The 13400-nt window shown below is 49.1% G+C and overlaps 7 protein-coding genes across 7 annotated transcripts; 2 read left to right on the top strand and 5 right to left on the bottom strand.

The window, feature by feature from the left end:
- Positions 1-1583: 1583 nt before the first annotated feature.
- LTR64_004964 (uncharacterized protein) lies at positions 1584-2453 on the top strand (the record flags this gene model as incomplete). Its single annotated transcript, XM_064899307.1, has 1 exon — positions 1584-2453. One exon carries the CDS (start codon positions 1584-1586, stop codon positions 2451-2453), a length of 870 nt encoding a protein of 289 aa, XP_064755264.1.
- A 159-nt stretch (positions 2454-2612) lies between these two features.
- On the bottom strand, positions 2613-3671 carry LTR64_004963 (uncharacterized protein; the record flags this gene model as incomplete). Its single annotated transcript, XM_064899306.1, has 1 exon — positions 2613-3671. One exon carries the CDS (start codon positions 3669-3671, stop codon positions 2613-2615), a length of 1059 nt encoding a protein of 352 aa, XP_064755263.1.
- A 525-nt stretch (positions 3672-4196) lies between these two features.
- LTR64_004962 (uncharacterized protein) lies at positions 4197-5427 on the bottom strand (the record flags this gene model as incomplete). Its single annotated transcript, XM_064899305.1, has 2 exons — positions 4197-4229; positions 4675-5427. The coding sequence occupies 2 exons, from the start codon at positions 5425-5427 to the stop codon at positions 4197-4199; spliced, it is 786 nt and encodes a 261-aa protein (XP_064755262.1).
- Positions 5428-6602: 1175 nt separating this feature from the next.
- On the bottom strand, positions 6603-7907 carry CYS3 (cystathionine gamma-lyase cys3; the record flags this gene model as incomplete). The annotated part of the gene is made up of 1 exon (XM_064899304.1): positions 6603-7907. One exon carries the CDS (start codon positions 7905-7907, stop codon positions 6603-6605), a length of 1305 nt encoding a protein of 434 aa, XP_064755261.1.
- A 671-nt stretch (positions 7908-8578) lies between these two features.
- Positions 8579-9172, bottom strand: rpc25 (DNA-directed RNA polymerase III complex subunit Rpc25; the record flags this gene model as incomplete). Its single annotated transcript, XM_064899303.1, has 1 exon — positions 8579-9172. The coding sequence occupies one exon, from the start codon at positions 9170-9172 to the stop codon at positions 8579-8581; it is 594 nt and encodes a 197-aa protein (XP_064755260.1).
- Positions 9173-9642: 470 nt separating this feature from the next.
- On the top strand, positions 9643-11172 carry LTR64_004959 (uncharacterized protein; the record flags this gene model as incomplete). The annotated part of the gene is made up of 1 exon (XM_064899302.1): positions 9643-11172. The coding sequence occupies one exon, from the start codon at positions 9643-9645 to the stop codon at positions 11170-11172; it is 1530 nt and encodes a 509-aa protein (XP_064755259.1).
- Positions 11173-11345: 173 nt separating this feature from the next.
- LTR64_004958 (uncharacterized protein) lies at positions 11346-13306 on the bottom strand (the record flags this gene model as incomplete). Its single annotated transcript, XM_064899301.1, has 2 exons — positions 11346-12464; positions 12725-13306. The coding sequence occupies 2 exons, from the start codon at positions 13304-13306 to the stop codon at positions 11346-11348; spliced, it is 1701 nt and encodes a 566-aa protein (XP_064755258.1).
- Positions 13307-13400: the final 94 nt, after the last annotated feature.

Genomic DNA, 13400 nt, shown 5'->3' with positions numbered 1-13400 from the left:
TGGGCATCAGAGGCAAGAGTGATTGGCGTTTTGAAACAAAAGGATTAACACTACCCCAAACCGGTGTTGCCTGCAAGATTCAAGGACATGTCCTAACTTTCAGAAAGTGTTTTCGACGATAGATTCACACGCCGAATAGAGAGCTTGGCAAAGTGATGGACAGTCGAGGAGATAAACAGGCAAGAAAGAGGTTGATCATGCAGCTGAGGAAGTCGACGGCCAGCAGGAGCTGAAGCATTGATCACAACATGAGGCCAGAACAACGCTCAGCGAACTATTTTGCCTGTCTGCGCGATAGCTCTGTTGCTGCAGTGAAGTGCTACCCAGTTTCCGAAATAGGCTGCGCGCCATTCACTGTACTGCCGACGTACACGACCTGTACAGCAGCAATACTATCTTGCTAGTCAGCTGCGCTCGAACCACACCCATACACAAACTTCCGCAGTCGTGATAGCAAGTACTTTCTCAGTCTACTATTACGCACACATCCACCACGACACATCCCAACAACACAACCCAGACTTTATGAACACGAGTAGCCTGCTTTGGAGCACCGCACTTCTCATCGAATTAGACAGTGCTGCAATTGACGTTAGGATACCGACAAGGCTCAAAGATGGAATTCGCGATACGAGCAACAATTGTTCGTGTCTTGTTCTAGTCTGCAGATCGTAGGAAACTCATTGCCAACAGCACTAACCAGACCTCGACCGTGGAAGATGGAGGACGTGATACATACGTACTCGCTACTAAATGCGTGTGGTGCTGCCTTCACTATAGCTCGCAGCACATCCAAGCTTTCGTGAAAGTCGACCGGCAGGCATCGAATACCTCAAATTCGACGTCCTTCTTGGGCACTTTCGCACTGCTCGTGCTCTGAGCTGTTGTTCGAACTGAGAATGGAGCCCGCCAGACATAGAGTGGAAGTCGCGGAGATTACTGGACTTGTTCAAGCGACTGTATATGCCTTTGATGCCTGATGCGTAGACGACGCACGAGCTAAAGAGCTGGTTGGAAGAGTCACTCAACATTGCAACTTATCTCGAGGGGTATTGAAATGCATTATGCTCAGATTATTCTTACGTTCCTATCGTCACAATCGTCTCTGCCCTGAGTCCGTTCTTTCCGAATTCAGTATCTGGGAACCATGAGACATCTGAATACTTTGTGGAAGAAACGACCGACACTCGGTCGAGGACCAATATTTCCGAAAAGTACCTAACCCGGAACAGTTAACTCGACGAAGCGCCCAGTTATCGCCATTCATGTGGATACCGAAGGCGGAAACTAGTCTACAAAAAAACGCTTCTGAAATGTTAATTTCTCAATGTTTGGGAACGCGCTTCGTCTTCCGTCCTTCAGCTCAGACCCTGAGTGCTAGTCTCGCCTATGCGATTGACGGCAGACCAACAAGCTCAGCAAAATGTCTATGCAGAATCGAAGCGAGAAAGCAGGAATATAGTTTGTCCCGTTTCCATTCCACGTACTTATTCAGCTCTTTTTCCTGCAACTTTCGTGTTCACAACTATGTACTTGTATCGAAACAGTAGAATTGCCTCAACTTAACCAGAATCTCAATCCCAATGTCAGACATCAAGGTTGCCCTCATAACTGGCTGCTCCTCAGGCGGTCTCGGTGCCGCCCTTGCCATCGCGCTCAAACCCATCGGCTATCGCGTGATCGCAACAGCCCGCAACACATCTAAACTAGAAGAAACCCGTGCAGCAGGCATCGAAGACCTCGAACTCGACGTCCTCTCACCAAAATCAATCTCAGCATGTGTCGAGAAGCTCACCGCACTAACCGGTCGACTCGATCTTCTCGTCAATAATGCCGGTAGTAGCTACTACATGCCAGTAATGGACATCGACGTTGCCAAAGCCAAAGAAGTATTCGATCTCAATGTCTGGAGTCTTGTCAACGTCTCACAGGCTTTCCTACCTTTACTCCTGAAAAGTCCAGGCGCGAAGATTGCCAATAATCTCAGTATCGCGACGTATCTCGGTCTGCCTATACAAGCGACATATAACGCGTCGAAAGCGGCAGCGAACCAGATTACAGAATCGATGCGTCTTGAGCTTGCGCCGTTCGGAGTTAAAGTCATTGCGTTGCTCACCGGGAGTGTCAAGTCGAATCTGTTTAACAATTTACCTCGCAACCCACCATTACCTGAAAACAGCATATACCGTGTCGTGCCTGGCGGGCTGACTATGATGAATGATCCTGCTAAACTCATGACGAAGGAGAGTGATATGGATGCGCAGACGTGGGCTGGACAGGTCGCTGCTGAGCTCGTGAAAGTGAATCCGCCGCATCAGATTTGGAGGGGTTCTCATGCGACTATGGCGAAGGTTGCATGTCATTTTCCGGTGGGCATGTTTGATGGGCAGGTGTATCAGCAGACGAAGTTTGATGAGGTTGAGAGGGCGTTGAAAGTGGGGAAGACGTCATAAATTACTTCTATATGGAGAGTGGTTACAAGAGGCATGCAACAGGATATTTGCACACAGGTGAAAAGAAGGACTGTTACGAAATGACTTTTCTATTGATCTGGTGATGTTGTTGTCTTGGTGCCGATTGTGCACACGAGGCTATCTGTTGCTGGCACCATCCTACCGTCCAGGCCACAACGAAGGGTGGTACACTGGTTTCGGCAAGGGGTGGAAAAGAGCTGTCGTTGTCTGGCTCATCGTCTCTTGCGAGGAGGTACTTTCGTCGTCCGATTTGGCCGTGGCTGTGCTTCGAGGGCTCGACGTCGCAATCGACGACTGAGGAGGAGGAGGTGCACTGTGCGAAGGTGAAGCTAACTCAGCCGGTGCAGACTTTGTCCTGGACTTGGCCTGAGTCGTCAGAGCTGGTGCAGACCCCCTGGTTGGCTTGCTTGCTCGAGAACTGGAAGGGCTTGACGTCACAGTCACAGTCTGGCGTGGATCTTTTGCCTTAGTCTTTCGTTCGGCTTCTTGAGCTTCCCACTCTGGTGTCGGTCGTACAATGGCTATAGCCTTCGTACCGGCCTGCTTGGGCTGTACAGGGAGGTTTTGGTCTAAAGATTTGTTGCTCGAGTTGGGCGATTGTGCTTCGAATTTTGCTGTCGGCGCCACAATCGGTATAGCTTTCTTGCCAGGCTTTTTGATCTGTGTTGAATGATCGGGTCCTGCAGACTTGTGGCTTGTCTTGGAGAACGGCCGTGCTTGCCGTTGCGGTGCTGGTGCCACGATCGGTATCACCTTCTTTTCTCGGTTGACCACGATCGGACGATGAGACTCAGCTTGCACGACTTGATCGATAGGGTTCTTCTGTATCGGCCAAGGCTCTTTGGCTTGCACTTTGGAGGAGGGTTTGACCAGCCAGGCATCTTCTCTGAGCTGATGTGGAAAGCTGCATCTGCTGACCAGAGCTTCGACCCTTGCAACAGCCTTCTTGTCCTTGGCTATCTGGGACGCTGGGCGCTCCTGGACTTCTCGGGTCAGCTCTCGGAAACGATAGCTAGTCGGCAGGGCAGCTTCGGGCTTGACTTGAAGACGGTGTTCGATCGGTAAGGCGGCTTCAGCATTGACCAGATACCGACTCGATGTGTTGGAATCTCCACGAGTCTGTACAACCTCGATGTGCGTGCCGTAGATTGTCACTTGATTCCTCCATGTCTCACCACCAGCTTGGAAGCTGAACATCGGTAAAATTTGTTTTCTCCTTTTTTATTTCCTTGTTAACGATCTTCACTTGTGATCAGAATGTGTAGTCGTCATTTTGTAGTTGAGACCTCGCTACCGTACAAGGTAAATATATATATCTATTGTCAGCAGGCTTGTCAAGTCCTGCGAGCCAGCCTCTGCATCCTCCAATGTCCATGCCAATACCAAAGCAAGCGTCTGTACTCGACGACAAAGCGAATGTGTCGCAGTGTCATTGTCCTTATTGTGACTTCGCACAAAGCGTATTGAGGGACAAATCTGCCGGTCTTGGTCTGAGTAATGAGACATTTGTCGATGCTTCGAGACTGGTGGGATCCTGTTGCTCTCATGCATGAAATATTTTACCCCAACGGCCTGTGGTTGTTACCTAGCTTCTCGTCATGTCTAGGCTGCGACGTGACTCTGGAGATTCCCGAAAATCCCGGCTCCGTGTAAACAAAGAAGATGAGAAAGCATCGGTAGCAGAAACTGTGAGCACGATTTCAGCTGCGTCGACAATGTGAGTCAAGGGTCGTTCGGAGAACTGATATCGAGGAGCTGAGCAAGCTGGCAGGAACAGCTTGCACATCTGTCTTCAAGACATGACTGCATGGAGAACGTTAGCTTCCAAATGAGTGACTGACTGCACATAACCAGAAAAAGCGCGAGGGCAGGCCATTGCGGCGAGTAGCCAAAGCGACAACGAAGCATGGAAAAAGACAGTATAGGACGAAAACATTGCCTAGAACTTTCAGCAAAATCTTGAATTCACGAATGCAGCTTGTCTATTGATCTTGAAAAACTGCTGCGATTGTTTTAAGCTTTCAGACGTACACTTATGTACGCTGTTTCGTAGTATAACAGTATGTTGTCAGCTCAAAAAATAGTGTCAAAGAAGCATGCCCTGGACCAAGTTGTATGCGATCAAGAGTGTCAAGTTGGACTGAATTGTCTCGATGTTTGTTGATTCTCGACTCTAAGGTTTGATTGAGTAGCCACCTACTTGATATTTGCTCGATATGGCGAGTGCTGATTGAAGCGGATTGTGGTTGACAAGGTAATGACTCTGATCGATGCCGTAAGGTGTTTCGTATGTGTACAAATGACTATGATTGTAAGACTTGTATTGGTAGTAGTCATACCATGACCAAGGTGGGATGTTCGTGTATTTGGCAGGACAAGCAGGATAGGGTCTTCCAGTATTGTTTATCGTTGTAATTAGCTTCGTGGTTGGTGAAGGCTCCTCATATGGCGATTCATGTCTTTGATTTGGTTCTGATGATTTTCCGGAAGTAAGTATTCTGAGGTCGCTCGGAAACGGGTGATTGTTTTTCTTCGTCTCGACCTTGCGTACAACAATGCTTGAATTGTCTCCTTGGGTCGAGCAGGCCTTAGCCGCCTTTCTTGATGGGGTGATTATGGGTACTGCACCGCTACCTCGTTTCTGCAGCACGAACATGCTTCCTGGTGATCTTCGTTCGTGATCGACCGGCGGGATAAACACAAGCTCGGACTGCAAATCTCGAGCATATTGAAAACCAGAGGGCATTTGCTTGTCAAGTGCAACAGCATCTTCGGGGTTGAGATTGCTAGGATGTACACCCTTCCAGCGTGCATCTTCGTGGAATGCTACATCAATTGTGGCGGACGATGACGGATTGAAGTCACTTGATTTGTAGTATTCTTGTGTTTCCCTCGCCTCATTGCCCGTGGATATCCCATCTGTCTCTTTTTCTCGTGCTGATGACATAGCCATACCGAGAGGTGGGATCGAACACTGTTCGTTCTGTGTTGAAACTGCGTCAGGCGAAGAGCAGAGAGATGCGTTGCTTGAAGTAGATTCTCTGAGGTTTTGTAGTTGAAGGTTGATTTGATGAAATTGTGTCGCGACCTGTTGTGAGTCTCTCAGATCCTCGTCCGATGAACAGGTCTTGACGCGGACCACATCTCCTGGTACATTACACTCTCGCGTTGGTTGTGAATTCCATACTGAAGTCACATATTGCAGGTGATGTACGCTCACTTCTGGGTTCAGGTCTTGCATAGCTAGTGTGTTCAGCCTGAATGCAGTGTTTACTTCGAGCCATCGGGGTGCAGTGCTTGAGCGTTTGGTCTATCACCCCCACGAAGAGACTTGTAATGGCTTGTTGTGCTGGTGATGGTTCGGTTGCTGAAGTGCTAGCTGAGTGTCACTAAGCAACGTACTTTAGCAAGTTTTTCTCTAATTTTCATTTCAATTCTTCGATCGAAAACCTGCTCAGAGTAAGTGACATATGATGTAGAATTGAATCAAGCAAGCCTCTAATCAACAAATTGGAGACGGGAAGTAAGCAAACCGTGTTTCGGGAGGCGGAATATGCTACCTGCATCATGAGCTGGTTTGAGCCTCGTAGAGGAAGTACAGTTAGAAGCAAGCAGGCACTCTCAACGTCGGTTAGTATATACATCCGGCGGAGTGAAAACCGTATCTGCGTGGCGTTCTCAAGTGAGGCGTCTGTTGTCTCACAAATGCTGTGATTGAGTCACTAATGAGGCTTTCCACGTGCAAGGCATCGGGAAGCTGCATGCTGGGATGGCGTATGCAGCCTACCACAATCAAATTTGCGTCTTAGCAATCCTTTTCAATTCGACTTGACTTACGAAAGCTGAGAAACTACGAGGCAGATGAAAGAGGGCACGTTGGAAATGGAGGAAGAGAAACCCCGTTTCTCGTGGCTGCGTCAAGTGGTATTGTGGTCGACCGTATGAACGACGTTGTGTCTCTAGCGGATGAGCAGTATTTGGTCGTGTCTTGGGACAGCATATTTCATACACTACTTAGAGTTTTCATAGTCTCTCGCATGCTCAGATAGAGCCAACATGGTATCATAGCCCATAATATACATAACTCCACATGACCAAAGTTCCGCCTTTCTTCCGTCAAGGTTTCAGCTATCCTGTGCCGTTTGATGTAATACCGTTCGTGATCTTTGGTCCGACCACAGCTTTCTCAACTGCATGAAGCACATCCTTGACTAGATCTGAACTATCCTCGACACCACAGCTTAGCCTCACCAGGTCATCGAAAACACCAATAGCTTCTCGCTGCTCCTTCGGAATACCAACATGCGTCATGGCTGCTGGAACCTCACATAGGCTCTCAACGCCACCAAGTGACTCGGCCAGTGCGAAGATCTTGGTGTTTTGGCAGAAGCGCTCGGCTGCATCGTGGCCGCCTTTGATTCGGAATGATAGCATGCCACCACCCATGCCATCCCTGTGCTGCTTCAAAGCGATGTGTCTGTATCGTGAACTATCTAGGCCAGGGTAGTTGACTGCTAAAACATTAGGCGATGCTTCAAGTGCTTTGGCTACCGCAGTCGCATTCTTCGAAGCTTCTCGTGCCCGTAGATGTAACGTTTTGAGTCCTCTATGCGCAAGCCAGCAGTCGAAAGGACTCGGAACAGCTCCTATGGCGTTTTGTAGAAAGGTCAACCGCTCAAACAGCTCTTCACTGTTGAATGCTGCAACACCCATCACCACATCACTATGGCCATTGATGTATTTTGTCACCGAATGTATAACTATATCGGCACCGTGCTCGAGCGGGTTCTGTACATAGGGAGAAAGAAAGGTATTGTCGACCACAACTAATATGCCATGTTGATGGGCAACGGTTGCAATGTATCTGATATCGACAAGTGAGAGGGTGGGGTTCGAAGGACTCTCTATCCAGATGAGCTTCGTCTCGGGTGTGATCATTGTTTGTATATCAAGCTCTATGGATGGTGAAAAGGTAACCTTAACACCGTGCGCATACGCAACCTTTGTGAAGTATCGATGTGTTCCTCCATATACGTCCGATACTGAGATCACATGAGATCCCTGGGCGAGAGACTGTAGGATTGTCGCAGTGGTGGCGCTGCCGGAAGAGAAGGCGAGGGCGAACCTCGCATGCTCAAGAGCTGCAACTGCTTCTTCGAAGTTGTCTCTATTTGGGTTGCCAGCTCTTGAGTAGTCGTATGGCCCTATCGGCTTTCCAACAGAGGATTGTGTAAACGTTGTGGAGAGTGATATGGCTGGAATGACTGCGCCTGTGTGAGGATCTGGTCTGGTACCAGCATGAACTGCAAGGGTGCCGAACTGATGCACAGGCGACGGCGCTCGAGGAGGAGTATCGATTGTGCCATCGGGATTTGACAGTACTCGTTGTAAAGGCAGGTTTTGAGGAAGGTCTTGTTCTACTACTGGTGCCATGGCTTCGGTATCTGTGATCGAGGTGAGTTGTGCTTGAAGAATACTTCGAAGACAAAGCAGGAAACGGTGACGAGGAACGCAGCTCAAATACTGAGCAGAACAATTTGTGTATTGGCCCTCACTCGAGTCTACTCGATATCATTCACTGCAAGGGCGCGCCTCAGACGAGGAACATGACGTGCTCAAGCTGAAGGAATGCATTACTCACTCAAGGCGAATTGAGGCAAGCTCAAACCTGTAACCCGCCGTGCCCGTCGATATGCGTGCCTAATTTAGAGTTTCGGCCGCTAAAGACGAGTTTCAGGAACCATCTGGAGTCCACCTTTCCGTGCTGACAAACCAGGACGTCTTTTTGTGCTTCTTATCTCCTTGGACCCTCCATCGTCTTTGCTGGCGGAGCCGACTTTGTTCGCCCCATATTTCTTTAAATCCAGTGCTTCAAGAAGGAGTCGGGTCCATCGACCGGAGCCAAACGTTCGCCGTTCAAAGATGTGACTGTTCACGCCACTACCGGGTATGAAAGACAATCCAAAGAATTGGTCTCCATACTGAACCAGAGAGTCTGCGAAGGCATGGTCTTACAGCACACACATGCAGAGTATGAGTTGTAATGTCCTATGATGTAGAGCGTTGAAGACTGCTACTACGTCTTTCGTCGCAGTCGTCCTAGCTCACCACCAATCCACACCACCTAGACCCATTTCCGCCATGGAGGCTTCGATAGAGTAGGGGATTTTGTTGGGTAGAGCTTCTTGTGCACCATTCACAGCCTTGACCTTACTTTCGTCGATCTGCATGGCGTCCTGCCATTTCTCCGTCTCAATTCTGGCATGCACGATGGTCCCATCGTCGAAAAATATCTCCGTCTCACCACTCAGCCATACCCAGACCTTTTCGTTTTCGTTGTAATAACAGCCTTCAAAAAGCATAGTCTCTGGAACAAAAATATTCTCAAAGAAGTCCGTACTGAGAAAGATTCCTTTTGGAGTATTCGCCTTAATCCTAGCAGAAATTACTTCGCCCTTGAAAGGCCTAAAGACAACCATTCGAAACTCGACGTTGATATTCATGTTTCCTGTACCGAAACCGATCAAACCTTCAGACGTGCTTAGAAGATCCCACATGCAGATGCATAAGCCGATCTTCTGCACGACTTTATTGGCGTACTTTTCGTTGATCTTGTCCTCGATTGACTGTCGGTCCTCTTTGTAGAATTGGTGTGGTGGTATTGAAACCAGATCCTGAAATTTTGTAAGGATGAACATGATGACTCGTGTTACCGGTGCTTATCGGTCAAGTGATAGTGTATTAGATCTAGAGATCGTTGCATGGGGACCAGAAGACAGCAAACCGAAGTTGAATCAGACTCTACATCAGCGTAAAGCAGGATTCAAACTGTGCAATACTTGCAAGGCCGATCAAAATCTGTTCGACGGGACAGAACTTTTTATGTGCTTGATAGAAATTTGGAGCACTTAGTTGCCGCACATCATTCCCAGAAGACGATATAAAGCAGCAATACGCGGGCATACTTCGAGAAATAGATCCTGTTCCGCTTCAATTGCGGATTAGATATTTCGTCCATGGACGTGTTTCGCGACTTTATGCAGCCACTCTATACGATATGTTCAGCTAACACCCACCCTCAGGCTGTAGCGCTATTCTTATCACCGTGTTGAGCACCAGAACGCTATGCGAGCATTTACCCCTTCGCCGAGACGATAGCTATTGAGCCATGGCCCAATCATTTTCATTTCCTCCTCCTCCACCACCACCTCCAGTAGTCTCGCAGAACACCCACAACCCGCAGCAGTATAGCAGAGGTGGATATCGAGGAGGAGGAAGCAACCAGTCACATACCCAAAATAGTCGTGGTCGAGGACAATACCACAATCGTGGTGGTCAACGAGGTGGCTATGGCCGAGGGAATGGACAGCACCATTCTCGCGGCGGACACTCGCACGAGCCTCAAACATATCGCGGTCTAAATTCTCAGTTTCAGCCTTCAAAGTTCGATGCAGGCCAAAAGAGAAGTCACGCTACAGCCTTTCAAAACCCTCCCAATCAAACACTACGCAACAGCCGTCCACTTGCGCCGCCAGCTGTCCCGAGCTTCGGCGTCGACTTCTCAGCACTATTACCAAAGAAACCGGAAACGGAAAGCGTTCAAACGCCTGTGCAGCCCAGGAAGACGAACCTCCTCGGCTTGACACCTACAGCACGAAACGAAGGTTCAGAAGCAGAAGACGACGAAGACGAGGAAGCAAAGCTGGCCGCTCCTGCCTCCACATTAAACGCTTTGCAGTTCGAGCATAGAGGACAAACATCCACCCTGAAAACACCAGAGGAAATCGCGGCCTGGGTCGCAGAACGAAGGAAACGCTGGCCCACCGAAGCGAAGCGGGAAGTGGCGCAGAAAGAGGCTGAAGAAAGACTGAAGAAGCACGAACAAGACAAGGCGGCTCGACTAGAGGCATCAAAAGCAGCCGCTAAAACACGACAAGAGGAGTGGCAGAAGAAGAAACTCGAAAAGGAGAAGAGCCAGCTTCGTCAGAAGATGTTGAAGGAGCAGATCCATAAAGCTAAAGCGTATGCTACTGAGAGTACGCCGCTGAATGCAGCTCAGATCAAGGCCGAAAGGCTCAGGAGGAAGGCTGAGAAGATTGCGCAGCAGTTGAAAGTGGCTGAGGCTCAACTTGAGAAACAGGGTCCGACCAAGGACGCAGCAGACGATGCCGACCTCGAAGCTCTACTTACTCAAGTTGATAGAGCAGCCGCTGTTAGAAGTCATGGAGACGACGCTGATGTGGATGCCATAGAAAGCGCTAGCGAAGATAGTGATGTCTCTTCTAGGCAGGGCGACACCCTCATGGCAGACGACACCTCTACATCAGGAACCTCCGACCTTGACTCAGGCGAAAGTGACTCCGACGCGCCACCAGAGGAGCTCACCTCGAAACGCGCTGATGCCCCTCCACCAGCTCGCAGAGCTTCACTCGATGCCTCCACCGACACTCGTCCCCTCTGTACCAACTTGGCAAAAGCTGGACGTTGTAAATTTGGTCGAAAGTGTCGCTTTCGGCATCCGAAGCCTGACAAGAAAGCGGTTGCCGCTCAGCAGTCCGGAGCAGGGAACAGAAGGAAGGGGATATATCAAGTAATGGTCGAGAAGGAGCAGGAGGAGGAACAGAAACGTGTGTTGAGAGCTATTATTGCGCTTGGCGATGCTGGCTTGCTGAAAGATGATGAGGCGTCCAAAGAGTAGCTAGTGGGTAACGTCTTTGAGATCGATCAAGTTCGTGCTTCTCGAAATGTGCTTTTTCTGCACTTGACCGGGTGCCAATGGAATTGTTGTCGTCTCAGCACTCCGCGAGTGATGCTTGGCTTTACGGCATTTAGTCTTCGCATCGCCCTTGTGTGCTCCTTGAACTCTCCGTGTCACGCGTATAACCCCTCAGCACCATGTCCTATGTCCCACCGAGTGACTCGACCATCCTTAGCCTTGATGCCTCGAGCTAGGGGATTTTCCTGCATTACACCAAGTCCACTTGGTACTTTTTCGTACCTATGCAACAGACCGACACTCCAGTCTTGGAAGGTCCGTGCACTGGCAGGAAGCATGGCTGTAGATTTCTCAAGAGTTTCCCGAAGTGACTGGAGATCTTGCGCGTAGGTAATGAAAAGTTCTTCATAGGAGCTGGAATGGGACTGGAGGAACGTGGTGACATCGACGTCCTTTGGTAGTGGTTTGTAAAAGATCTTGCAGGCACGGTGGACAAGGTTGACGTGTTCTGTGGGATGTACAGCAACAGGCTCTCCGTTCTTGCTTGAGTGCAAATCCGCTCTTTGAGATCTTTTCGATGTAACGAGGGGTGTCTCGGAGTCCATGAAGGATGCAACACCAGCACTTGATTGTTCGGCGGTTTGTTCCTCCTTGCTTCGTACAGGGACTTCGATCTCGATCTCACCTTCGACCATCTGAGGCCGATCAGGTTTGGCTCCATAGATCTGAGAGATGTCATCGCCGTGAGGATTACTCAATTCCGATCTGGGGGCAGTCTTCCTATGAGTCTGTATGTCTGAGCTCTCTTCTGTACTCATCTTCGTGTCTGTGACCTCGTTTGCTTCATTTGCTGATTGATCGTCGTAGATTTGTGATCTATCGTCTTGATTTAGCTTCAAGGAACTATCTGCTTCAGCAGGCACTGCGTTACTTAGTCTCGAATTACCTTCGAAGGCTGAACATGAGTAATAGATATCTGGGTTGAAAACCCAGAGCTCAAGTGGCTGTACGGAGCTATCGTCCCCACCTTCGGTCGTTGCAGTATATGCTACAAACTTCTTTAGTGCAGTCGATTCGATCAACGATAGAATCTGAGCACAGGCAAAAATCGGATAGGGGTAAGTCAGAAACTCGGCTGAGTTGTTGTTGCGTACTGCAATGCTGGACTTATGCAAGCGTACCAGCAACTCTTCCTGGTTTGTCGTGCCCAGGACTTCTGTACAGTTGGTGCACCTCAGTACAGTTAAATCTGGATTTGTCTTTGTTTCCGCAGCCTATCAGATAGAGTTAGTGACTGTTGCCCCAAGCCTTGTCCTCCTGGTCTGTGATGCTCTTAGAGCGCAGAAGTGAGATGTAAAAAAGGGAAGTGGTAGACACATCAGCAAACGACCATCTCGTGAGAGAGGTTGAGGACCTAGGCCTACCACGGTCATTGCTATGCGGCGGTTGTATCAGAAGCAAAACCTTATTGAAGAAGAATGGCCTCTATCTTCTCGCCAGGATGAACGATCGCATAAAGTGAGTCAGGACCTACCTTGATGTTGGAGCAATCACTCACGTGTAGTACAACTGAAACGAGGTCGGTCATACCAGTGCCACGAGCCATAGCGAGCTTGCTCTTCGCAGAGAAGCCCTTCGCTTCTGCAGCATGTTCCTCGTGCTCACCTTCATGTGGTTTATGGCAGAACCAGAAATCCATCAGTTCTGCCCAATTCTCACTGGGCAGGTTCTTCCACTGGTTGATCCTTCCAGGCTCCAAAATATTCACCTTGCAGTGCCTACATTTGACCTCTGTGTTACTGGCCAAATCTGAAGCCATCCATGGTGCTTCAATCTCATCGCTAACAGTGCATTTCCATTCATGCTCATCCTCGATCTGCACTCTTGCGGATATCTCAGTAGCCTTTTGTAGTGGAAAAGTTATCGACGCATCACCTTTGATCTGGGTAGGTAGATACAGTCGCTGCGTTTCACCATCATGAGTTACGGTCACGACCTTTTTGTCTGTGGAAACATCGACCTTGGTTCCTTCCCTTTTCTTGGTCTGCAACGACGCATGCAAGCTCAATGTCCGAATATGGGTAAGTAATTCAGCGTATAGGTAGATCTTGGGCATTTTGGGGGATGTGGAAGCGAAGGGAAGCGATCCGCATGCTGCAAGATCCCGCTCCCTATCTCGATGCTAACGTCGTACAAGAACCGAAATGCCA

Source organism: Lithohypha guttulata, assembly GCF_036872675.1.
Source record: "Lithohypha guttulata strain CCFEE 5908 chromosome Unknown scaffold_3, whole genome shotgun sequence".
Taxonomy (NCBI): domain Eukaryota; kingdom Fungi; phylum Ascomycota; class Eurotiomycetes; order Chaetothyriales; family Trichomeriaceae; genus Lithohypha; species Lithohypha guttulata.
The sequence above is the reverse complement of the archived record's forward strand: the minus strand, read 5'-3'. Positions and strand labels throughout refer to the sequence as shown.